Source organism: Carlito syrichta, unplaced genomic scaffold (genome assembly GCF_000164805.1).
Source record: "Carlito syrichta isolate Samal-C Ts95f unplaced genomic scaffold, Tarsius_syrichta-2.0.1 Scaffold305643, whole genome shotgun sequence".
Classification (NCBI taxonomy): Eukaryota; Metazoa; Chordata; class Mammalia; order Primates; family Tarsiidae; genus Carlito; species Carlito syrichta.
Genome location: NW_007249739.1, coordinates 112662 through 139327, shown reverse-complemented (window position 1 = coordinate 139327; position 26666 = coordinate 112662). Strand labels below are relative to the sequence as shown.

The 26666-nt window shown below is 40.2% G+C and overlaps 1 protein-coding gene across 1 annotated transcript in view; it reads left to right on the top strand.

The window, feature by feature from the left end:
• LRRC6 (leucine rich repeat containing 6) overlaps nt 1–26666 on the top strand; it is a 111345-nt gene that overhangs the window by 309 nt on the left and 84370 nt on the right. The window contains exons 2-3 of the mRNA XM_008061951.2: nt 10635–10802; nt 14951–15028. Coding sequence (XP_008060142.1) covers nt 10635–10802; nt 14951–15028 — 246 coding nt within the window. The remainder of the gene's footprint in view (nt 1–10634; nt 10803–14950; nt 15029–26666) is intronic.

The following is a 26666-nucleotide window of genomic DNA, read 5'->3' as shown; positions in this document are numbered from 1 at the left end:
GGGGGGGTGGAAGTCGGGGGCGCTTTGGACTGGGTGGAAGGGGGTAGCGGAAGGTGCATGGTGGGTGTTGGCGTCTGGCGCGCTGGATCTGGCTCCTTGCTTGCTGTCGTGGCCCTGGGCTGGTGCCCCGTCTCTCAGCCGCCGCCTTCAGACTCTCGCAGGAAGGCAGGTGGAGGGCGCGGACTCTGGAGCCAGGGTTTGCATCCTCTCTCCTATGACTTTGAGCCAGTGACTTCACCACCTTGGGCCTCAGCTTCCTCACCCCCACATTGAGAGCAAGATTAGTACTGTCTTACCGACAAAGGAAGAGCTGTACAGGTGTTTGTTTGCAAATAAACCAAGAGATCCTCGAGGAGATGGGCTTCACAGTTACTTAGATTGAATCGAGCCCTGCTGACGTCGACACAGTTTTTGACCTTCCCAACTAGCAGTTTTGTACAACTCCACCTAATTGATCACTGATTTTAAGTGTCATAATTAATATTTTAAATCAAGGGAGACTGCCAGATGATGGAGTGTCTGCCCTAGAAGAGCTGACAACCTGCAGGTGGCTGGAGGGGAGGTGGGGGGGGAGTGATTTGTAGGTGCTCAAATCCCTTTCCTAAACCTGTCACTCATATTTCCTCTCCTCTCAGGGCTGTTTCTCCATCCCCTGGTTCCACCCTAGTTTTTTTTTTTTTTTTTCTCCCTCATTCCCTCTTTTTTAACTCTCTTTGTAGATTATCCTCTGCCCTCCTTCTCGGAATGCCCACTTTCATTTGGAAAATCATTAACTTGTTGGATGTTTATCAGAGCGCCTGCCCTGAGCCAGGCATTGAAGATAGTGAGGAACAAGACAGAGGTGGGCCAACATTTGTGACAGGGGAGAAGGCAAACACAAGTGGTTACAGTTGTGTGTGTGGGTGTGTGTGTGTGTGTGTGTGTGTGCGCGCGCGCGTGGGGATGCCTGAACCCCAGGAGTCTAAGCAGACTACTTGACCCCAGGGGAGGTGGGGGGGCTTCTCTGAGGAAGCTGTGTTGTCTGGAAAGGAAACAGGCATGCAAATGCCCAGAGATGAGAACGAGCACGGCCTCTTTATGGAAAATTGTCACTAACTGGACAATAGGCAGGAATCAGTCATACAGGTTCTTAAGGTTCTCATAAATGTCTAAGAACTTAGACATTTATCAAAAGATCTTTGGGGAGACCAAAAGGTTTTATTCACAGGGCACGTTTTGGCCACGTAGGAGTTCAGGTGGGAGATAGTGTCCTGGACCACAGTTGTAAGAGCAGGACAGATGACAAGCACTACACCAATGAGTCTCTTAGATGCGCCAAGCCTGGTTTAAATGCTTTGTTTGCATTCTCTTGTTTCATCCTCACAACAGCCTTCTAAGGCAGGGAGGGATTACCTTCATCTCCGTTTTTAAGGCAAGCTGGGGCACAGAGAGCAAGTCACACAGTAACTTTCAGGACTGGGAACAGCAGATACCCTCTGGTTCCTACATTACACAGCACAGCCTCCCCATGGAACTGAGGCAAAATGGACAGATTTGAGAGATCTGGGTGGAGAAAGTGGTCCTCCACTTCTTCCATGTTCTCTCTACCTGTGCTTCCCAGTAAATAGCCTCTGCCTCTTGCTAACATTTCCTAACTGTCCTACCTGCTCCCATGTGCTCTTTGTTGCTGTCTTTTCTATATTCTTCCAAAAAGGATGCAGGGATGTCATGAGTACAGGTTTTCGAGAATGTGCTTGAGAGATCATCTAGTGCACCTGTTTATTTTAGAGATGAAAAGCAGGAACCCCAGAGGGGACAGTGGTCCAACCAGTGTCACGTCCTACCAGTCAGGAGAGAGTCAGGGCTAGGTTACAAGGTTCCCAACTTGTGCTGCCCTTTCCACAGTTCTGAACTCCCTGGAGCTGAAGGAGAAATCTACACCCTGAGAGAGGATGGTACTAAGAACTCACACCCGTTGAGCCATGGATTGCCTTCTAGTCAGTGTTGTAAAGGTTTCAGTGTGCCCAGACATTGAATTCTCACAAAAATCTTTTGAGGTAGACTGTCCCCTGCAAGTTGCAGGTGAGAAATCTGGAGCACTTAGAGGTTAAGCATTGTGCCCAGTGTCACACAGGATGGTATACTTGGGATGTGACCCTAAGCAAGAGGCAAGTGCGTGTATGTTGCTACACCGTGTCTTGGGAGTAAGGTAAGGTCTGGTGCGAATTCTCATATTTAGTGTCAAGGAGGCTACTACTTGGAGTATCAATGTCTGCTCAGGAGAGCAGTGTGGAGCCTGGGGCAGTGGCTAGGGGAAATGAAAGAATTCACTACTTTCTGCACATTTAATGGGGTGTACATTGTAAGTTAAAGAAGACCTAGCTTCCTTATTTTAACATTTTCTTGAATTCATTGTCTATTGATGTGACACATTTGTTAGCCATCTATCTTCTTTGGTAAACTATCTTTAAATATTTTCCCATTTCTTAATAGTGATAATTTGCATTTTCTCTTTTTTTTTACTGGTAAGTCTGGATAGAAGTCTGCCAATTTTATTTTTCAAAGAACCAGCTTTAGATCTTCTCTATTGCTTTTCTGCTTTTCAGTTCCTTGATTTCTGTTATAATCTTTATCATTTGCTTTCTTCTACTTATTTTGAGTTTAATTTGTTCTTTTTCTAGTTTTGTAAGGCAGAAGTCAATATTTGAGACCTTTCTTTTTTTCCTGTAAAAAGCACTTATTTTTTTGAGTTGGAGTCTCACTTTGTCTCCCAGCCTGGAGTGCAGTGGCACACTCATGGCTACCCCGCTGTCGACTGGGGTGGGTGCTGGTGATCCTTCCGCCTCAGCCTTCCAAGTAGTCGGAACTACAGGCACTCGCTACCATGCCTGGCTAGTTTTTTGTTTATTGTAGAGACAAGGCCTTGCCAAGTTGCCCAGGTTGATCTCGAACCCACAGGCTCAGGGAATCCACTCACCTCGGCCTCTCAAAGTGCTGGGGTTATAGGCTGAGCCACTAAGCCCAGCTGTTAAAAGCATTTCATGTGATAAATTTCCCCCCAAGTAATGTTTAAGTTGCATCTCACAAATTTTGATATACTGTTTTTAAAGATGTTTTTTCTGTTCAAAATACTTTCCAATTCCCTTTCAATCTCCCAAAGTCCAATGTTTTTAAAAAAATACTTTCATATATTTTTGTTTGGATTTTTAGTTATTTTAGGATGGAGGGTAAATTCCATTTTATGACTCTATCACGACCAGAACCTGAAGTCTCTGCTAGTTGTATTAAGTCCTTGTCCTGGTCCTCGGCTTTCTCTGCCCTCTGGTTTCAGGAAATGAAAACCTCTTTCTAATTCTGTCAATGTAGTCCTCTGGTTTTCACACTTAGCTTTTTTAATGACTTATTGGTTTCTCACAGCCTTTCCTTAATAACTGTATTAGTGGAAGTCACCCAATACAAGAGTCTTGTCAGCTATAGTTTCTCTTGTGTTTCTCCACAGCCTGACATATCACAGTTATTAGTGCCTTCCCTTCCACTGGAGTCCTCTTTCCGCTCAATACCAGTGAAAGTCTTTACAATTGCCTGGCTCTCTTGGGCCAGGCACTGTCTATGTTCCACCTACCAAGAGTAATGGTGTTACTCCTTGCTGCTCTGCCAGCAGGTGATCCCATTCAAAAACTCCATCTTGGCTAGCATCTGCTTACACAGACACTTCTGGTATCCACTCATCCAGGATGGGTTTTCCAGGAAGCTGACTCCTACAGAGAAGAGTTTGCAGGAGGATTATTAAAGAGTGTCGCTGGGGTTGGGAGGGAAGAAAGCAAGATTGGTCAGGGGGGAAGCTGGGCCATTCTTAACGAAGGCCTCAGCTAACCAACTGCAGGAGCTCTAAACTTGGAACAGACCTTCTGACTTGTCCAAGCTGGGGTGAAGGACTGGTTCTTTACAGCTCCTACATCTACCTGAATGTGTGCTCTCCTGGGAGGGGAACTTGGCTGAGGTGTCTCTTCAACTGAGGCAACTCCCAAAGAAGGTAGGTAGTGGAGGGCTGTCTGTTGGTGGAGCCCCCAGCAGCTGGAGGGGTCAATCCTTCACTCTTGAAGGGGTATCTTGGCAGTGCATCATATAATCCAGGACAACCTGGGATGCCCTTTCCACATTGGTTTTTCTGGCAAACATCTGCTCACATTTCAAGATTCAGCTCAGGCCTCTACTCTGTGAAGCCTCATCTGACCTCCCTTTTCTCTCTCAGCAGCACTGATGACTCCTCCTCTGCTCTCATTTTGCTTTTGTCATTGCCCCATAGCATGTTGTCTGTGCTTTTTCGTAGCATATTCTACATCAATAGCCCCCAAAGGCATCATTACATTAGGCTACAATGTGGCTACAGTGCTCATCCTGATGACCCCGAGCCAGTAAGAAAGGGCAGGGCAAATGTGCAATCCTGATTTGAAAAGTTTCCTTTGAAATGCTAAAAGAAAAAAAAAAATTCAGATGCCACAAGAGTTAACCCTCCTCTATTTGTAACCTTCATTTCTATGAAATCTCTGCTAGTTCTTTCAAGATGTCTGAAAATTCTGCAAAATTCGTAGTAAGCATGTATTAGTTGATTTTAATATAATCCAATGAGAAGGAAAGAGCTGTTTACATGACATGATATAAAACCTGAAGGAATGAACACTCAATTGTTGGCTCTGGGAGTTTCCAGAATTTTCCTTAATACACCGAGAAGATCTGGAAACACATGGCAGGACAACCTCCAATATCCCAGAAGCCTTCTCCTGCCCTTTGTGCCCCCTCCCCGCAAAGTCATTTTCCTGATACTCCCTCAAATGATAGAGAACTGATCATATTAAGGGATTTTTGTAAAGGAGCCGTGGCTGCTCAGCTTTGATTAACTCTTTGTATTCCTTATAATCTTAATGAGATGAGTATGTATCTATGGTTTAAAGCTGTTGAAATCCTTCATCAAGCACTCATTCTTCTACTCATGCAGAAGTGCTATGGGTGAGACGGTCCTCAGAATCCAGCTGAGTCTTATGTTTTACTATTTGAAATTTTCTAAAATAAGGAAGTGACAGCAATATGTTTCATGTAGTACGTTGGCATGTTCTTTTATACCTTATACTAGGTAGGGTAACACCATGTCTCTTGAAATAGTCTTATGAGGCCATATTAATGCTTCCAAACCATCTTTAAATCCCTAGAATGATCTCACATAGGTGTGGTGCTGTATTATTAGAGTAAGAGTTTCTAATGGTGAATAATGCTCCTTGGAGTTAAACCAGGGATCCCCAACCCCTGGCCATGGACTGATACCGTGGCCTGTTAGGAACCAGGTGGCAGCCAAGCCAGCAAAACTTCATCTATATTTTTAGCTGCTCCCTATTGCTGGCATTACCGCCTGAGCTCCATCTTCTGTCAGGCCAGTGGTGACGTTAGAGTCTCATAGGAGTGCAAACCCTACTGTGAACCGTGCATGTGAGGGATCTAGGTTGCACATTCCTTATGAGAATCCAGTGCCTAATGATCTGAGGGGGAGCTGAGGTGGTGATGCAAGCACTGGGGAGTAACTGTAGATACACATTAACATGAGCAGTGAAGTTTGACTGCACAGAGACCATAATAAATCAACTGCTTGCAGACTCATATCAAAACCTATCTGTAAGTGGCTGGTAAGTTGATGTACTTCAATTGTACAGCTACGTCTGATGACAGGCTTTAAGTCAGAATCTGACATTTTAGTCCATGTGTGACCTCTTTTTTTTTAATCACTTCTACCTGTGCCTCTTTTTTTTCTTTTCTTTTCTTTTTTGAGTTGGAGTCTCACTCTGTTGCCCAGACTGGAGTGCAGTGGCACACTCCTGGCCACCACAGCCTCGACCTGCTGGGCTCCGGTGATCCTTCTGCCTCAACCTTCCAAGTAGCTGGAACTAGAGGCGCGTACTACCACGCCTGGCTAATTTTTTGATTTATTGTAGAGATGTGCCTCTTTTTTTTATGGTGAGTTGTATAATTATTTCATTATATATTTCTACGTAATAATGATAGAAATAAAGTGCACAATAAATGTTATGCACTTGAATCCTCCCAATACCATCCCTACCCCTCCCAGTCTGTGGAAAATTTGTTTTCCATGAAATCAGTTCCTGATGCCAAAAAGATTGGGCACTGCTGAGTTAAAGAATGTTTGTTCTAAATTAGATAGCATATAAAACTGCAAAATGCTTTCCTGTTCAAAAGCATGAAACTCTGCAATCTTCTTGCACCAGATAGATTTATTCTTAGACATTTCTTCTTGGAGACTCCAGTTTTTACTCTGATGTTTGCCATTACAGGTGAAACCGTCTTGAGTAACAATATCCTGACTGCTACAAAGCTGTATGCCACACAGAAAGTTTGCTTGTTATAGAAGAGTTTAGAAAAGGCCCACTGGGAAATTCCAAACCTTTACAGTTCTCCCTTCCTCTGTGATTCTGTTTTCTTTTCTTTACTTCCTTTTTTTTTTGAGTTAGAATTGCACTTTGTCGCCCAGGCTAGAGTGCAGTGGCATGCTCACGGCCCACCCCAAGCGTCGACCCGCTGGGCTCAGGTGATCCTTCTGCCTCAGCCTTCCAAATAGCCTGAACTACAGGCATGCACTATCGCATCCAGTTAATTTTTTTTTTTTTTAATTCGTTGTAGAGATGAGGCCCCACCAAATTGCCCAGTCTGGTCTCGAACCCGCGGACTCAGGCAATCCACTTGCATCGGCCTCCCAAAGAGCTGGAATTACAGGCTGAGCCACCGAGCCCCTCTGTTTTCTTTTAATCCATACTAATTGTGCATAATTGATGCTGTTGGGGAAAACCTCTCTGTTTACTGATTGAACTGTTATGACCCTCCTGTCCTTGTGTGTGAGTGTGTGTGTGTGTGTGTGTGTGTGTGTGTGTGTAAATTAGTTATTCATACTAAGAGAGGTTCTCTAACCTCTTCTTCTTTAAACTAATAGTGATTTTTATTATCATAATTTTAATGGTTAGAAGACAGGAATCAGCATAATGCTCCCTAGTATCTACATGCCTCTGAAAGAGAAGATTTGACAATTGCATGCAAATGATAAATTCTGCACACACACTAGCCTAACAAAAAGTTTCTTAAGTGCCAAAGGTGCAGCAAGAGAATACAGGAAGGATATTTGATTCCAGTGGAAAATTTGCCAACCCTGTACATCTTCAGAGGTGGACAAATTGGAAAAGCCTTTCAGACTGCACAGCTAGAGCAGCCCATGATACATTTAGCAACCCTGAAAACCAGGAAGTCGCAAGTGGCCATAAGAAGTAAAAGAACAGGTGATGCTTAAGATGGTACCAGGCCATTCTTACTGGAATTAGGTGGTATCTCAATGTGGTTTTGATTTGCATTTGCAAAGAACAACAGATGCTGGCAAGGATGCAGAGAAAAGGGAACGCTTCTACACTGCTGGTGGGGATGCAAACTAGTGCAACCACTTTGGAAGACAGTATGGCAATTTCTGAAAGAATTAGAAATTGACCTTCCATGTGACCCAGCAATTCCCCTATTGGGAATATACCTGGAACAACTCAAATCATTCTACAAAAAAGATACCTGCACACGTATGTTTGTTGCAGCTCTATTCACAATAGCAAAAACATGGAACCAACCATGCTGCCCATTGAAACTGGACTGGATAAAGAAAATGTGGTACATATACACAATGGAAATTACACAACCATAGAGAAGGACAAACATATGGTTTTTGCAGCAACTTGGATTGATTTAGAGTTGATTATACCCAGTGATCTATCACAGAAACAAAGAACAGAGTACCATATGTTTTCACTCATAAGTGAACCTTGAACAATTATTATAATACTGTAAGAAAGGGATTGGCAGTAGTGGGAAACTGTCAGGAGAGTGGGAGTGGAATTGGCAGTTGAGGGAAACTGTTAGGGAAGGGAAGGGCATATCTCATCAACAAGGGTCCCCGCATAATCAATGTTTGTATACCTAACCCTGAATTGTACCCCACATCTTTATAATAAAACATTTTTTTTTAAAATGCTACCAGGATTCCCTGGAACATATTCAACTTAACTGTAGATGACAGCTTCTATGGGGTTCAGGTTAGGTTACATCTTCAGTATGGAAACCAAATTAAGCCATCCAGCAGAATTTAGGGCAAGAGTATAAGTCAGGGTCTATGTATCAAGTTTTCAATCAAGCTGCTAAATAAAATATATCTTCTTCCCTAGTCAAGTATACCTTCATGACAACCCGGAAAGCTGCATTTAATAGGTTTCTTAGGTTCCTTGGAATTCTGTGGCTGCCCATGGTAGCTTGGGAAAGCTTGTCTCCCATCACTCCTCCCTTCTCTTCCCATCCCTGGCTCTACCCTGGCCCCTCATGCCCCTCATGTATAAGCGTGGACACCCCAGTCTACACATCCAAGCCATCCAAATCCTTGGCAAACAACTGCTCCTTGGATACTCCTGGGTGTTGGGATGTGTGTCTGATGGCATGGTCTGCCTTCAGGAATGAGCCTGGAGGAGTGGCCAGTGCAGGGCCTGAAGGCAGGCCTGGAACCCCTTGGGCAGAGGATCCTACTGTTCCCCACCTGGAGGATGGTCTAAATGAGGCACATCCTCCCGGCCCCACAGACTCCAGGTCTGGTGGCAGAAAGGTCAACAACAATCCATTCCCTGCTCTATGGACTTATGTAGTTTAATTCGTATTCAAGTCATCAAGGCTCTTATCGACAGTGGTAAACAATTCCCACATTTTACTAAGCTCAGTGCCCATTGGTAGTGCCATCTAAACCTCCTAACCTATACTGTACCTGTACTTCTTGCTAAGAGAATTCCTGTAGATAAATTGCAGATATAGATAATACATTTCACTTTACACAGCAGCTTTGCTGTATCAGATTGTCTCTACTCATTTGTTCATTATCTGTTGATTTAAACAATTACAACCAACTTTGGTGGGGGAGGGATGGTGGGGGGTAGTTTTAGTGCCCTTCTCTTTAGATTTGGGTTTCAGAACATTTATTTTTCTTAAGTAGAGCCATCTATTTAAGCTGGCTCACAAACAAGTAGATTCCAGGGAAGGCAGAGTATGACCGGCACTAGGATCCCAGTGAGGCAGGCTGATGGGGTGCCCTTCTTGCCTCCTTCTGGGCATTTTGTCCTGCCTCTCCCCAGGATGTGTGTGCGGCCATCTTTGTTAGCTGAACCAAAGACTAGGGCAGCAGGGACTTTCCCCATGTATGGCATTTTAATCTCTCAATCTCTACATTTCCCCGATATTTCTTCCAAAGAACTGTCATGGCAAGCAACCTTGTCTCCTAGTTAGCAGTTCAGCTAACTGCAGGAAAAAGATCAAGTTCATACATGTTTTCACATTTTTTAACAAAGGCAAACTCTACATTTATGGATGTGGCATAGAGGTGGGGCAGCCGAAGATTCCATGGAGAACATTGTCTCTGCTAGGGGAGTCTGCACATTCTGGTTCAGGAGGACTGGAATCTCAAGAGGCTGCGCCCTGTTCATGTTTGAGGCAGTGTAGTGTAGTGGTTAGGAGCACATGGCTGGCCTTGGGCCACAAATTTAAATCCTGGCTCTAGCACTTACTACCAAGACCTGGGAAAGTTATTTAAACTCTTTGTGCTTCAATTCCTCATCTGAAAAATATGAACGATATTAATAACTTACATATTCATACATTGATGCAAGGAATTTAGAATTGTGCCTGGCACCTTATAAGGGACAATCAATCTTTAGGCTCTCTTGGGTTAGACATACACTATTTCCATATTCTACACAAAATGTGAGGTTTGCCTACATTCATAACATTTATAACAGCACTAGAAGACGCCTCGTTCCCCCTTGTTGTGACCTCGGTTTCAGCTCATCGTGTGAAGATAATTCATGATCTTATTCTTGCCTCCAACCGTGGACTGCAGCATTGTGTCTAGTCTCTTGTTGCCATTGTTATTATATATTTCTGACCTTCTGTGCAAGCCCAGTGCAATACACATCACTCTTGTCAGAGGGATGGGAGCTCCCGTTGCCCGCTTTCTGTAAGTGGCTTTTTAAGATTTCTCCTGGAAATAAAACAAGTGGTAGGTGATTTGTAAGATTGCAATGCAAGATCTGGGTGTTCCTTTCCTTTCTCTTAAGCTTTACATTAATAAATAGTGGTTAAATGTATGAATGCATGAGCTTTCCATATTTCTGTGCCTCTCAGTAGCAAGTTACTATGTCTCAGGTCAGTTAGTAGAGCACATCCGTTTTGACCGGCATTAAGATCACTAGTGATCACTAGGACCACTGTTAGATTCTATATCAGCGTTCTTATAGCCACGGAGTGTCAACTCTGTCCCCAACCACACAGTAAAACGTATGGTACCATGTATATCCAAAGACAAGACATAAGATGTCATCCCATCTCCTCTTCCCTCTGACTTGTATTATGGCATCACAAAAACCCAAGGAGGAGGCATCACTTTTCTGACCTCTTTTATTTTGAAAATCACTTGGGCCTGGAGAATCGACATTTAACTGCAAAGAAAACTCAATGCATTAATAACATAATAACTTGATGTTGAAGAGTGGAGACAGAAATGTGATGTATAACAACCTTTTTTTTTTTAGTAACAGAAGATCTTATTAGACGGAATGCTGAACACAATGACTGTGTGATTTTTTCCCTGGAGGAACTCTCTTTGCATCAGCAAGAAATAGAAAGGCTAGAACATATTGACAAATGGTGCCGGGATTTAAAAATTCTCTATCTTCAAAATAATCTTATTGGAAAAATTGGTAAGTTTCAGTACTTTGTTCTCATGGTTTCTTTAACATTTTCAATAAGAGAAATTTGGAAAATGCAATGTTATTTTTTAGAGGAAGACAATCACTGATAAAGAATTACATGAAAAAACAGATATAGCCATCTCTCAGTAGATGTGTATAGGTCATCTCCCTGAACCTTTCCATGTGTAGTGAGTCTTGTTGCCTGAAATAATCTCCAGCAAGGAGTTGGGAGAGCAGGTAATGGTGGGAACACATTAGTTGACCTGATTTTTAAAGTTGGAAAGGGAAGAAGGCATAATCCAGGCATTTGTCATGGTTTTACATTACTCTGCGGAACGCAAAGGATTATGTGGGAATTGAGGTCCTTGTCAGGTGACCACAGACTTCGATAGCTAGTCCTGCTATAGTTATTGTGAACTTACATGTGCAAGGCATTGTACTCAGTATTGGGTATCGAGGGAGTTCCAGTTTGGAATGGAAATGAGAGGTAAATACAGAAGTCAGGTCCATGAAGATCATAATATCAGCATTATAACTGATAATGCTTTTTGAAGAATGTGGCTTGGACTTGCCACCAAGTGGACTTGTTCATGCATTCCCCCTCACCCCACCCTGACCCACCCCATGCTTAAACCTATACACACCATCCCATGCACAACTGGACAGCCACAAGTTTCCCTTACCCAGGTGGGCCTTTGCTTTATAGCAGAAGGGGGTTGAGACCATGTGCTCTTCGCCAGCAGGAAGACCCCAGAAGCCAGGAGAAAGGGTAGGGCTGGGCCTGCTGTGTTTCTTCTTTCAATTAACCTGTCAGGTAAGTTGATCCTTCCCCGCTCTGGCAACCCTCTCCCCATAAGAATAATGAATTAAAGGGAAGAGAGAAGGGAGGTCGTGGAGTCACTTTAGTGGAAGTTCTGCCATGTAGAGACAATGGTAAGGCAAGCACAAGCTCTGGTGTCAGGCAGACCTTGGTTGGAGCCCTGCCTCTGCCACCTATATGCTGTGTGAAGTTAGACAAGTCAATTAACTTGTCTGGGGCTTAGTTTTGCCATCTGTAAAATGGCTGATACATCTAACATATGAATTGGTACAAAGATGACATGAAGTGATGTGCCTACCCTTGGGCTCACCAGGAGATAAGTGTTCATCAGAGGATGGCTTGCTGGGTGCCCTTGTTATTCATTTAACCTCTTACCCTAGCAATCCCCAGGCAAGCCAAAGGCCAATAGGAGCAGAAGGCAGAAGCTGGAGAAAAGGAGAGGGAGCCCAGGCTGATGAAGCAGAGAAAGTGCCAGCTCCTATGTGATCTGGTTCTGGAGCCCCAAGGTTAGCTTTCAGGGTCAGAGTTAACTTTCCACCTTGGTGTGCATGGCTCCCAGCAGGGGACATTTGACAGATCTGGAGACACTGGCTGTCGGGGGTATATGTGTGTGTGTGTGTGGTTGTGGGTGTGTGTGGGGAGGGGTGCTACTGGCATCTAGCAGTGTATAGAGGCCAGGAATAGTGATAACCATCCTACAGCTTTCAGGACGGCCCCCCACAGGAAGGAATTATCCGGCCCAAAATGTCAGTGTTGCTGAGGCTGAGAAACCCTGGTGATGGGGTTGCCTCTGGTTTCATGGATAATTGAAAATTGGCTTTAGGATTGTAAAAAGCCTACATTTGCATAATTTTTTTGAAGATTTACTAAAATTCTTTATATTTCTTCAGATAATTTATTTTCGGCATCCTTTACTTTACTAGAAATTAGAAACTCTGGCACATGGTTCAATTAAAAAGGCTATTACAGAAAACCGGCAGCTTTTATGCATGGGGGCATTAAAGAACGGTTCTAATTGTACAGATCTAAAAGCGCTCCCGAAATTTTAATCTCCACAGCTGGGTCCATCACAATTACTAATTAGTAGCATAGTATTTCAGTCCTTTTCAGAGCTGTGAGAAAGCTTAAATTTTTGCCTCCAAAGTATTCTTAAATTAAACACTCTTTTAAATCCTAATAATGAGATTTTTCAGTGTGACTCCACCCAGAGGCATTTAGGCACTTATTTAGCAAGTAAAACTACTTCTCTAGAATCCAGACTTGCTCTTGTGCTATTGAGGTAGACATTGGCAAAACAATCGCCTCTCCCAAAGCTCCCTTCCTCCCTGGGAGATGCAGATGGGCTGTGGAGGAAGGCGCTGTTTGGTGTGGGTCCAAGTGTGAGCTGAGGACCATCTGCAGTCGCATTGCATTAGAGTGCAGATTCCGGGCCCCTCCTCAAGCCTATTGAGTTAGACCCTGTAGGGTGGGCTCTAGTAATCAACTTCTCAACAGCTTTCTAAGGGGCCCCATGCCTGGGTGAAGCTGAGGACCACAGAGCTTCGTGAGAAGGGAGTGGGTCACTGTAAGTTCGAATGTCTGCTTGTGGCGGTCGGTGAGAACTGCTTCTAGAATGGTCTGACGAGAACTCCCAGACTCCTTTCCTGCTACCCGAGAGGCTCCATCCATTTCTACAGGCAGAGCCTTTTTTTCCTTTCCAACCAAGTTGACTCCGGCTGTTCTTGAGGAGTTAATTTAGGAAACCCTCCCCAAAGAAATCATACCTTGTTTTATGTCAGATAACTCTTCTAGCATTGAGAGGGTTATGTGTATAACAAAAGGAGGGGAAGGGGAATTCTGTTTTGAACAGGTGTTTTGTTGTAGCGTGACAGTTTTAATGGTGATAACTTAAAGTATTTTTGGATAGGATACAGACCAGACACTCTGTCTATCATAATTCTTGGCATGCAGAAACCTCAAAATCTGCTGACTATCGAATGCTCAGATGTTGCTAGAGAAACTTTTGTAAACATTAGTATTACTTAGAAAAATTTAACTGCTGAGAGAAACTTTTATAATTTTTTTTTCCAAATTCTCATTTTAGAAAATGAATAAACAGAATCTTGGAGTGGTGGGCTGTTATTCGCAAGTCTGTGGGAACAAATATATGATGTTTTGTAAATTGTAGGTGAACTATTAATGGTGATGGGGTGATGGCTATAAGTCATTGCACTTGCTCTTCATAGTATCCCTGAGAAATGGGCAGAGGAGGCGTTAGTTATGAGAGACTCTGCCCCAAATGCACATTCCTGAGCAGAGTTTTCTGCATTCATGTCATCTTAGAAAGAACTGTTCTTTTAGTGCCAAGTTCTGGAGTCAAATTTCCTGGCTCTACCCCTTGACCTTGGACAAGTGGATTAATTCTTTGTACTTTGGTATTCTCATTTATAAAAAGGACACAACAGTCATTCTTACTTCATAGGGTTATTATGAGGATTAAATAGGATAATATATGCAAACTGCTTAGAACATTGTGTGATATGTACTGAGCACTCGGCAATGTTAGCTATGATATTATTGGCTGTTTTTAAAAGGGCCCATTCTGCAGCGATTCTGTGACTTATTTATGCTTACTATTTTGTCTGTATATTCTTTCATATTTATTTAAAAAAAATAATTTTGTATCAGGCTGATTTTGGCTGTAAGTCAAAGCAGTCCAACTCAGTGTGGCATCAGAGAAGGAAAACTATCATCTTCCCAACTCTAGCTCTAGAATTGGGGGGATTCCAGAGTGGGGTGATTCCTTCTCTCCACTATACCAGCCAGTGTGGGCTTCATCCTACAATTGCTACTCTCATGACTATGAGTATCGATGTGGATAGTATCTTATTCCTTATTAACATCTGGCAGGAACAAGAGATAAGACGTCTCCAGGCATGGAAATAGACCTGTCTCTTTAATCTGATTGGGAATACTTGTTGTACATGGCCTCTCCTGTACACACGGTTGCCAGGAGACAGCCATGGCTGGTTGGCTTAAACCTGGGTTCCCGCGCTGTCACTAGCAAGAGAGATTGGATTGCCAGGTACTGGTGCAACTTGGCCAAGCCTAACCCCCTGGAGATAGGACTGAGTAGGGACATTAGCAAAACTGAGTTCCATTAGGAAGGTTGAAGGGATAAATGCATGCTACACAGGCAACCACAGTGTCTGCTGTAAAGGTATGGATCTGAAAAAGCAACATGGTTTTGATAACTATAATAAAATTATTTAGATTTTCTTTATTATTTTCAAAATAAATTATACAAAAGTGTCTTTTATCTTGAGGGTTAATTAATTACATTGTTTGTATATTTCAGAAAATGTTAGCAAACTCAAGAAACTTGAATATTTGAATTTAGCTTTAAACAACATTGAAAAAATAGAAAATTTGGAAGGTAAGAATTTCTTATATTTTATCATTAATTAGAATGGACGGTTGAAGTTGGATTTAAACAGTATTGCATAACAATAGGAATGCTTTTTGACTTGACATTTTGTATAAATCTTATATTTATTCCTGTTGTAAAAGTTCAAACAATAAAGTGCTCTATGAATTCAAAAATGGAAGCTCACCTCACCCTTTCCTCACCTCGTCTCCTTCCCAGAGGTAGCCAAAGTTAACACTTGTGTATAGAAGGTGGGGTTTTTTTTTCATTTTGATTTCTATTAATGGGATCATAGTTTGAGTATTGTTTTGAAAATTAATTTCTTTCCTGGCATTACCTTGCTCCTTTGATATCCAGGAAAGGGGGTGTGGGACTGTGTACTGGAATGATTGTAGACTGATTTATCTAACCATCTGTCTGCAGATGGACGTTTGGGTGAGTTCTGGCATTTTGCTATAATAAGCGTGGCTGCAATGAGCATCCTTCCACATTTTACTTTGTGTACATGTGCACAAATTTTTCTAGGATAGATGCTTAGAAATGGAATTCCTGCACTTAAATAAGCACATTTTGAAAGATACTGCCAAATTGTTTTCCAAAAAGATTGTATCAATTTATACTTGTACTGACAGTCTATGAAAGTACCTATTTCAACACAACTTCACTCATACTTCCTATGAACAATATTTATTTGAGATAGGAAGACATTTTAATTTTTGCTTGTTTTAATAGTTGCCATCCCATGACAAGGGGTGTGAAGTGGTATCTTATTGTGATTCTGATTTGCATTTACCTAATTACTAATCATATTGAGCATTTATATGGCCAATCATATTGGCCATTTGAATGTCTTTGGAGAAATATTTATTCAAAACATTGGTGCATTTTAAAATTAGGTCATTTACTTTTGCATAGTTGAGTTGTAAAAGTTCTTTATATATTCTGGTTGGTAGGCCCTGATCTAATATATGATTTGCAAATATATTCTTTCACTTTTTGTGTTTTCTTTTCTACTTTTTTATAGTTTTTGAAGTGCAGTCATTCTTTTTTTTTTTTACAGTCATTCTTAATTTTGATTGTGATATCTTTGGTTTTACTATCATGGTAACATGAGACTTATAGAATGGATTGTGAAGGGTTTCTTCTTTGGAAAGTTTTTGAAGAATTGGTGTTAATTCTTTAAACATTTGTTGGAGTACACCAGAAAGTCATCTGGTCCTGGACTTTTCTTTGCAGAAATTTTTTTGATTACTGATTTAATCTTTTGTTCTGTTATAGACCTATTCAGATTTTCTGTTTCTTCCTGAATCAGTATTGGTAGATGATATATTAGAAATTATCCATTTCACCTAGGTTTTCACATTTGTTGCGATACAATTGTTTTTACTACTTTCTTGTAATCCTTTTTTTTTTTTAAGATCAATAGTAATGCTCATTCTTTTATTTCTTCTTTTGGTAAATTTGAGTCTTTTCTCTTTTTTTCTTGATTAGTGTAGCTAAAAGTTCATCAATTTGATCAATCTTTTCAAAAAATCAACTTTTGATTTTGTTGTTTTTCTCTATTGATTTATATTCTCTATTCATTTCCACTGTAGTCCATTATTTCTTTCATTTTCTTTACTTTGTGTTGAGTTTTCTCTATATTTAAAAATTTTAAGGTGAAAAGTTAGGTTATTGATTTAAGATCTTTCTTCTTTTCTTATATAGGCATTTACAGCTATGAATTCTCCTCTGAACTCTCTTTTACTTGCATTCATTAAGTTTTGGTATGTTATGTTTTTGTTTTAATTTATCTCAAAGTATTTTCTAATTTTTCTTGTGATTTCTTCTTTGATTCATTGCTTATATAGGAGTGTCACTTAATTTCCACATATTTATGAATTTCCCAAATTTTCGTCTTTTATTGATTTCTAGTTTTATTTCATTAGGGTCAGATAAATACTTTCAATAATTTCAATCATTTTAAATTTATTGAGACTTGTTTTACGGCATAACATTTGGTCTGTCTAAGAGGTTGTCCATGTACACTTGAGAAGAATGTGTATTCTGCTGTTCTTGGGTGTAGTGCTGTAAAGATGTCTATTAGGTCTTATTTGTTTTGTTTTTAGTCTCTCTCTCTCTCTTTTTAAAGCATTGTTCCAGTCTTCTATTTGTTGATATACTGTCTAGTAGTTTTATCTGTTTTTGAAAACTGGTTATTGAAGTCTCCATTTATTTTTTTTTGAATTGTCTATTTGCTCTGAAGATCATGTCAGTTTTTGCTTTATGTATTTTGGGAGTCTGCTATTAGCTGCATATATGTTTATAATTGTTTCCTCTTCTTGCTTAAATTGCCTGATTATAAAATTTCCTTTGTTTCTAGTAACAATCTTTTTCTTAAAATCCATTTTGCGTGATATTAATATAGTCTCCAGCTCTTATTCCCCCTTTGGTTATTATACGCATAGTAACCAGCCTTTAATTTGCCTACCATTTTGTATCTAAAGAGCTTCTGTTTAAACAGCATATAGATAGATCTAAAGTGCTTTTTAAAAAACAGCAGATAGATGGATAATGTTTTTATTTTTAATCCATACTATCAGTCTGTGCCTTTTAAACCAGGAGTTTAATCCACTTATATTTAATATAATTAGTGATAAGGTAAAATTTATGTCTGCCATTTTGCTATTTTTTTCTATATATCTTATGTCTTCCTTGTTCCTCTTTTTATATTGCTGCCTTTATTTTTGCTAGATTTGTGTGTGTGTGTGTGTGTGTGTGTGTGTGTGTGTACCATTTTAATTTCCTTGTATCTTTTACTATATATTTTGTGATACTTTCTTAGTAGTTCCCTGGGAATTACAATCAACACCTTAACTTATAACAATCTAGTTCAAATGAATACTAATTTAATTTCAATAGTAAATATTACTTTGCTCCTACATAATTTAGTTTCCTTCTCCTCCTTTATGCTGCTATTGTCACAAATTACATCTTTACATGTTATGTGCCCATCAGCTTAGATTATTTCTTTTTGCAGTCATCTTTTAAATAAGTTATAAGAAAAAAGTTGGTAAAAAATATATTTATATTGCCTATTAGATTTACCTGTGTAGTTATTTTTACTGATGGTTCTTATTTTTTTCATGTAAATTTGAGTTTCTCTTTAGTGTTTTTTCATTTCAGTCTAAAAGATATCCTCTAGTATTTTTCATAAGCCAAATCTGCTAGTGACAAATTATCAGTTTTTGGTTATCTAGAAATATTTTAATTGCTTTTTTCATTTTTAAAGAATAGTTTTCCCAGATAAAGAATTCCTGGTGGACAATTATATTTACCTTCCCTCCCTTCCTATCTTTCTTCTTTCCCTCCTTCCCTCCTTCCCTCTCCCATCTATCTTCTTTTTGTCTATATATTTTTCAGTCTACCATCTTTCCCAATAATTTTCTCCTCTCTATTTTCTTTGATCTTATGAAGAACTTCTTTTAATTGGATTTTAGTTGTATTAGGCTGACCTTGTGTGCCTTTTAACTGACATCTCTTCCTTAGATCCCTTTGTCTTGTTGTTGTACATTCTGGGATATTTCAAAAGATTTAAATTCCAGAATATTTATTTTATGTGACTCCCTGCTCATTATATCATTTAATTCATCAGCAATTAACTTTTTATTTTGGCCATAAATTTTATTCTTTTGATCTCACTCTTGCGCTCTGATTGCTATTTTCCTGTGATGTGTATTGTTATTTTATGGGTGATACATTTTCTGAAATCTCTTTGGAGATACTTGTTTGAACTTTTTGCTTTCAATTTCTTCCATTCCTTGAATGATCTCTCTTCATTTGAGGTTTTCTGTTTCATTTTGCAGCCTTCTGTTGTGTGCTGTTTGTCTCTGGATGTCTGGTATCATTTGATGTCTGCGTATAATCACAAAGGGTTTGGTGTATGAGGTGGCTGATGTGGCTTACTCTGCAGCTGAGAGGTTCTGCTTTCCCATCCAGCCCCCTGCCTACCTGCCAGAGCCCCTGTGTGCTCTGTGAGTGGGAGGGGCATGCCGATGGGCAGACTGTACAGTGCAGGGGCAGGAAGCAGAGGCAGACAAGCTGCTCTCCCCACCCTACTCCCATATCCCAGTGGCTAGAATTAGGAGGACTTCACTTAGGTCATGGTGAATTTTGACCTATGTGCCTGCTAGTGTAGTAATGGATATTTCAGTGACTATCAAGGTTATCTATCAACAGTGACATAAATCTGCATCATAAGTTTCTGATTTTCATCCTGAAAAGCTGGGGAATTACCACTGCCAAAGACCCCAAACCCAACTCCAGTGCTGGAACCAAAATGATGATTTCAGTCATTGGTATTTTTCCACATTAGGAAAGGAGTCATTGTTCTCTCCCAGCTAACACTCTGCAGCCCTGTTCTCTTGTGAACAAATGAAATGACAAAATTTACTTTATATTCATGTTTTGTGGTAGTGAAGTTTCAATCTAAAATGTCAGAGAAGTAATTAAAACTGTCACTCTTGGCTTGGTTGTCCAGGGCTTGTTCTTTTTGTTTAGAAAATATCTTAGACAATATGAAAAATTCTGTTTTTGTGGTATGTTTTGTTTATCTACCACGAGAGGGCAGCATCATCACTATTGTCTTCTGAGCTTGGCAAACAGGCAACTGCCCACCTCCATCCTTTTGCTTGGATGGTCTTTCTTTTGGTGCTTGGCCTTCCAGCTCTAATGTGGATGCATGGGTGCAAGACAGCTTGAGGACGGTTTGGTGGTGGAGAGGGCAGTGGCAAGGAAGGATGCATCTCGTCTGCTGGCAAATATGTACTTTTTAAAATGTTAAGCATTTGAGGTGAGAGAGGAGAAGATGAATATTCACACTCAGCCCATTTGCTTGAGTTTATCTCAATATCATTTTAGAGTAAGTTGTTTTTTTCCCGTTTTTCCCCATGGATAGCAAAACCACACACATATATATATAATCCCTTTTTTCTGTCTTTCCTTTTGAGATTCCCCAGGGTAGAATAAAGTATCTTTGCTTTCTGTCTCTTACCCATCCTAGCCTGGAAGGAGAGGCGAGGTTTCTGATAGTGTGAGCTCACCCACCCTCCTTGGGCAGTGGGTAATGTTTATTTCAGGAAGTTTTAGATCCCAGAGGGTTTTGCAGAACAGGAGACAGAGGCTTGGGACTCTGCTGATGTCTGAGTCCAGAGAGAGGAGAATTTTTCAGGTTTGGCCAATTCAGTGAGAATTGTTCATCTTTAGGACAGCAAACATGGTTTAATTACTTAGGCCAAGTACAGGAAGAATTAAGGTTTGTCACTTTGAAAAATATTATGAACATCTGGAGTTTCTTTCATCTACAAAATTACAGCAAAATCCAAAAATATATAAATGTTTCACCTAGTTGGAGTTTTTCAAATGTCAGCCTTTTCTTATATAAAATAAAAATATAATTAAAATGTCTTCCAGAGCCTCCCGAAGTAAACTTAAGAAATACCATGTAACCTTATATATTAAGTCAGACTATCCCAAATATAACTTCCTCATTTATAAAATCCACCTAAAGCCGGGCTCGGTGGCTCAGCCTGTCATCCCGCGCCTTTGGGAGGCTGAGGTGAGCGGATTGCCTGAGCCCGCGGGTTCGAGACCCGCCTGGGCAGCGAGACCTCATCTCTACAATAAATCAAAAAATCAGCCGGGCGTGGTAGTGCGCGCTTGTAGTTCCAGCTACTGGGAAGGCTGAGGCGGAAGGATCGCCGGAACCCAGCAGGTCGAGGCTGCGGTGGCCGGGAGCGGCCTCTGCACTCCAGTCTGGGTGACAGAGTGAGACTCCAACTCAAAAAAAATAAAAAAATAAAAAATAAAATCCACCTAGCATCTTTGCCACTATAAACAAACATGCAGTCATAGAAATATGGACTTAATTATATATATAATATAATTTTACATTCATTTTTCATACAGTGATTGAATTCATACTTTTATGATTTAACAACTGCATTATCAAGTGTTTTGATGTATTTTAGATAACTCTTTAATCTTTGGTGCTCAAGTATTTTAAAATATGGTTGTTGCTATGAATAGAACTATTATGGACATCTTTGTACAATTTTTCTGTTTCCAATTTAGGTATTTAATTGGGAAAATTTCCCCCTCAAATGTAATTCTGGCTATAGAGAAAAAAAAAACTTTTAAAGCCTAATTTATGTGTTAACGGATTGCATGCTGAAAAGTATAACTACTATCTCATAGACTTTCCAATATTTTAGCAAAATGCTGTCTTTTTAAAGTAATTTAATAGAAATAGTCATTTTATTGTCCTTTTTAATTTATATAATTATTTTTGAAGATGTGAAGTCATTTAATTTCTTTTTGTGTAAAGTCTGAAATATGTAAAAGCATTTATTTGTTCTTGTAAATTTTGGGTATTCAGCTGTTTAATAATTAATATTTTATCACAGTAATTCAACAGATGATGAAAAGGTTACCGTGCCATACTTATGTTGAAAAATAGCCGCCTATTGTCAATGTCCTCAGGCCCCTAGGTCTGTTCCCTAGAGGTGACCGCTCTCAAGTCGTCTTGTGTCTTCTGCAACCTGTGTCCAAGTAATGCATCATGCCATGCTTGTCTCCACATTTCCAGGTAGTGCAACGACATCATGCTTCTCTGTTGTTTCCTGATATTCCTATTGTGGACATCCTCTGTTGACTTTCTGATAGGGAAGATGCAGGTTTTCCTTTTTTTTTTTTTTGAGTTGGAGTCTCACTCTGTCGCCCAGATTGTAGTGCAGTGGCATGCTCACAGCCACCCCAGCGTTGACTTGCTGGGCTCAGGCAATCCTTCCACCTCAGCCTTCCAAGTAGCTGGAACTATAGGCATGCTACCTCACCCAGCTAATTTTTTGAGTTATTGTAGAGATGAGGTTTCACGAAGTTGCCCAGGCTGGTCTCGAACCCGTGGGCTCAGGCAGTTCTCTCACCTCGGCCTCTCAAAGAGCTGGGTTTACAGGCTTGAGCCACCATGCCTGGCCCAGATTTTGTTTTCTTACAGTATCCTCAAGGTTTTCAATTCCCTTTTACCAAACTGCTGTTATATTTTCATATCACATTAGCAGGATACCATACTGAGACATGGGATGTGGACCCATTTATGGTGACTGGCATTTTGGGTTAGCCTTTAGTTGGGAAGACAGAGCACAATCACTTCTCCGCTGCTCCATGTCTCATCTCTGACCTTTCTCATTTCATCTGCCTTCTCCTGCCTTCCTCCAAGCTGGTCTGACCCTCTTGGCCTGTGTCACAAATTCCAGGCAAGTTCTGTCCTGGGTCACTTCTCCTCTGTGTGGTGACAACTACTTTTACTTATATACCCATATATGTGTTCCACAAAGTTTTAGCTCAAGAATTTTAAGGTGGTGATGATGACGATGATGATCATGATGATGATGATATTTTAACAATAAATAGCTAGCATTGGCAAAGAGACCCTTTAGTGCTCCAGTTCAGAGAGTCTTTTCAGGTGGGAAGACCCGGGTTCAAATCCCAACTCCTCTGTTTAGGAGCTGTTTGAATTTTGGTAATTTCTTAGCTCAGTTGCTTTATAGTTCCAATTATCTATTGTAGCAAGAAAATAAAAGACTACCCTAAAGCTCTATGCCTTAAAACAACTCCCCCTCTGCACACACAATGGTAAGGGCCAGAAATTCAGAGCTAGTTTGACTGGGTGGCTCCTTTCTGACCCTTGGCATCATGGGAGCAGCTGTCCCTGAGGGACCGCCTCCAAGATGGCTCCTTCAATTCTTGTCTGCCACTGCTCTGTGTCCTGTCTGTTTCCGCAGGTACAGATCTTGTTGTCTCACACTGCCTTCAAGGTTTTCCGGTGGCTTGGGCTCTCACAACACACTGGACTCAAGGTCTCCAGACATTTTATTTGACTCCTGACATGTCCCAGAGTATTGTTACGAGAGCAAGCCTTCCAATGTGAGCATCCCAAGATGTCTAGGTGGCCCTAGACCCTCACTGTCACCACAGTCTCTTGATCACGCGAGTCACTAGGGCCAACTCAGATGCAGGGAAAGGGGAGGAGGGAGAGACGCCATCTCTTCACAAGGAATGTGTGAATACATGTGGTGGAGGCCACCTCCGAGCCAAGCACCCACACTGAGCTATCTGACCTTAAAATAAGGATAATCATTGTCATAGTTCTCTCATGAGTGTGGTGTTAGGATTAAGTAAGATGTGGCATATGAAAAATTTAATACAGAGTAGGCACTGAATGAATATTAGTAAAATAGTTAATAAGCATATTATGTCACTGGAAAGCATTTTTATGACATTTGAGAAGACTGTACTAATGTCTAATTACTAGTTTTCCATCAGTTTCATATATTTCCTTTTTGTGTATATTTAGAAATCTCAAATATAGCCATGTTGCAAAATTTTGAAAATTAGAGTAATGTTTACTCTTAATTTTACCACTACTGTTATCATTTCTATATTCATTTTTCCTGTCCTTTTTTTACATTGTTGTAATTATAGTATATGGGCAATGTTATATCTTACTTTTTCCCTTTCGTTATTTTATAAGCTTTCCCCCATGCTGTGATATAGTTTTCACAATCATCATATTTAATGTTCTTTTAATAGTACATTGAATATATATATATATTTGCTTAACCATTTTTCTAAATTCGGTATGTATGTTTCTTATCTTTGAACATATGCTGATTTATTTTATATCGCATAATTATAGTTACAAGAATTTAACATTCAACTGTATGGTCATTTGCTGGTGCTGGAAGAATCTGACCTAGACTCTGTTTTGTCAGTTCCATTTTTTTCTCAGTTGCTTGATTTCTTTCAAGTTGTACTTCCCTTAGTTTTTACTTGAGCCAACTAATCAATCTCCCTGTTGACTGATCTGCTCCACTTACCCATTTATCCTTTCTTTGTTGTCCCTCTCTCATTCTTTCTTTTCTCTTTCCCTCTTTTCCTTTCTCCATCTCTTCCTTCCTTCCACAAGTATTTCTTGACCTTCTATCTTATGCCAGAGTCTTTTATGTGTGGAGAATAAACTAATGAATAAGACAATTTCTCAGTTTCCACAGAGCTTAAATTTGAAAAGGGAAGACACATCATAAACATTCAAACAATAAAAAAAGAAAAATAATCAGATATGACAAATACTTTACAGAGAATTAAAATGAAATAATATGTGTACTAGTGAGAGAGTGTCTGTTGTCATAGAAGGAACCAGTTTTCTGTACTGCAAGGTTACTATATTTTATTTTTAACTAATGAGTCATTTGTGGGAAGGTATTTGTATATTCCATAAATATCCTATTTCTCATCAGATGTTCAGGTCCTGGTTTTAGCATTCATTAATTACTTTTCTAATTCCCTTATTATTTGTATATTTATTAGATAACATTCTACTCTAAGGAAAAATTTGTCTTCTCCCTCAATTTATTTATTTATTCATACTGCTTCTATCAGAATTATGGATACATGGATTCTTGTTCTATTCAATAGATTGTGTTACTAACATTATTTCGTTTGATGATCAAATAGCCCCAGGTCTGGCCAGAGGAGCCCTTTCAAGGAGGTTCCCATGTTTTGGCATGTTCTTATTATTCTTGAGTACTTCTTTGCTTTGTGGCACATCAAGATGTTCCAAGCTCATCTTGTATTTTTCTATTTTTTCAATTTCCCCCTTCTTTCTAACTATTTATAGACTTAAAATAGGTATATCATTTAGGAGATTAATGCCATGTTTCATGCAAAAGGTGATATGAATCTGAACTGGAATACTGGCAAGAGGATGATAGTAGATAGGAAATATGTGGGGAGAATTTAGGAGTTAAGATTTTCAGGGCTTGACCTAAAGGGGTGAAGAGAGTAATTTTAGGCTTTCAAGTTTATGATTTGACCCTTGGTGTCAAATTCACATTTAAAATAAAAATGGTAATGACACTCATATAATTTAGACACAAAGAAGACAGAGAAGCTATGTGGAAGATTGCAGAATAAGAGAAAATATGGATATTACACTTTGAGCATGTTGAATTTAATATGTCTTTTAGGAAATAGAGAACACTATCATTTAATGAAGTTGGTTATGTATATAGCCTTCAGAAATGAGGAAAACCTTACCAAAGCTGACACAGTTGTATAGCTGTGAACCATTATGAATAAAGTTCATATTGGTGCCATTAATATAGCCAGAGTTCAATTTCAGTTATGTACCCACAAAACAATGACAGAAAAGCAATATACAAGGGGGAGTCCCCCAAAACCAGAATTATTCTTTGGAGGGCGAGCCCCTTGTGTTACACTCAGAATTTGTTCCTCCGGATCAAACCGTCAGTCATTTTTATCTGGAAGTTTTGAAAAGGTTGCATCACATTTTGCGAAAGAAATGTCCTGAGTTCTGGCAAACAGGAACTGATTTTCCACCATGACGACATACCTGCCCACAGCACTGAGTGTTCAGCAACTTTTGACCACAAACGGCATGACCCCGGTGACCCAGCCTCCCTGTTCCCCCGATCTTGCTCCAAGTCACTTTTTTGTTTCCCTGGATGAAAAGAGTCCTCAAAGGGAAACGTTTTGTTGATGTGGAAGAGGTGAAACAAAAAATGGCAAAAGCACTAAAAGGCATAAAAATTGATGAGTCCAAAAACCATTTTCAGCAGTGGAAAAAGTGTCTCCATAGGTGTATCGCATCAAACGGAGAATACTTTGAAGGTAACTAAAGTTTAAACATGTAAGAACAAATGCCCAACTTTTTAATAAATTAACTCCATTTTATTTGAGGGCCCCCTTGTATAATCAGGAAGAATAAAGAAAGGTATGTAGAAGTCTGAAAAAAAGAGTGCAGAACAATGTGGACCTGTTGTCAGCTGGGGATGGTGCTGTAGATATTGGAGGCTGCAAACTCTGCCATGTCTATCCCACAAGCATGAGTCAGTCACTGAGACAGCTAGCCTTATACTGGCCACAGAGGTGCTGCATAAACCAGGTGGACGCTTTCTTAGTTCACAGTAAGAAACTGCAGACTCTCTGCTTCTGGGACAGCTGTGCTTCCTCCTTTTCCTGTAGGCTACCAGAAGCCAGATGATGATAGGGAGAGTGCTCATTGAGCTCTTCTAATCATAGCTCATGTTTACTGACACTCTAGGTGGCAGGCACTATGCTAAGCGTTTTACATGAATCACTTCATCTTCATGACGACTTCTGAACAGGGTACCAATACTATTACAGTCCCACAGATGAGGAGGCTGAGGCTTGTAAGTCATCCAATGTCACACTGGCAAGGATGAGACAGAGGCAGCACTTGAACTTACATCTGTCTGTTCCCAAAGTCAGGACTCCTAACTCCCAAGTGCCCATGGAATGTGAGTGAAGGGATTAATTCAAATTCCTATTTGAATTTGATTCAAGTTTCTATAGCATCTGGCTATCTCTGTAATGAGAGTGAATGGGTCAGATTTACTATAAAACTGTCCTTTGGTGACTCTGCCTTTTTCTATGATTCATCTGAGCTTCAAAGCTTCTTATTCTTCCCCTTTTTTGATAACTTCAGTTCAATTCTTCGTGGTCTTGGAGACAGTCTCTCTTTTAGGTGCCTTTGCAAATATTCACTCTGATGCATTCGTTTTATAAA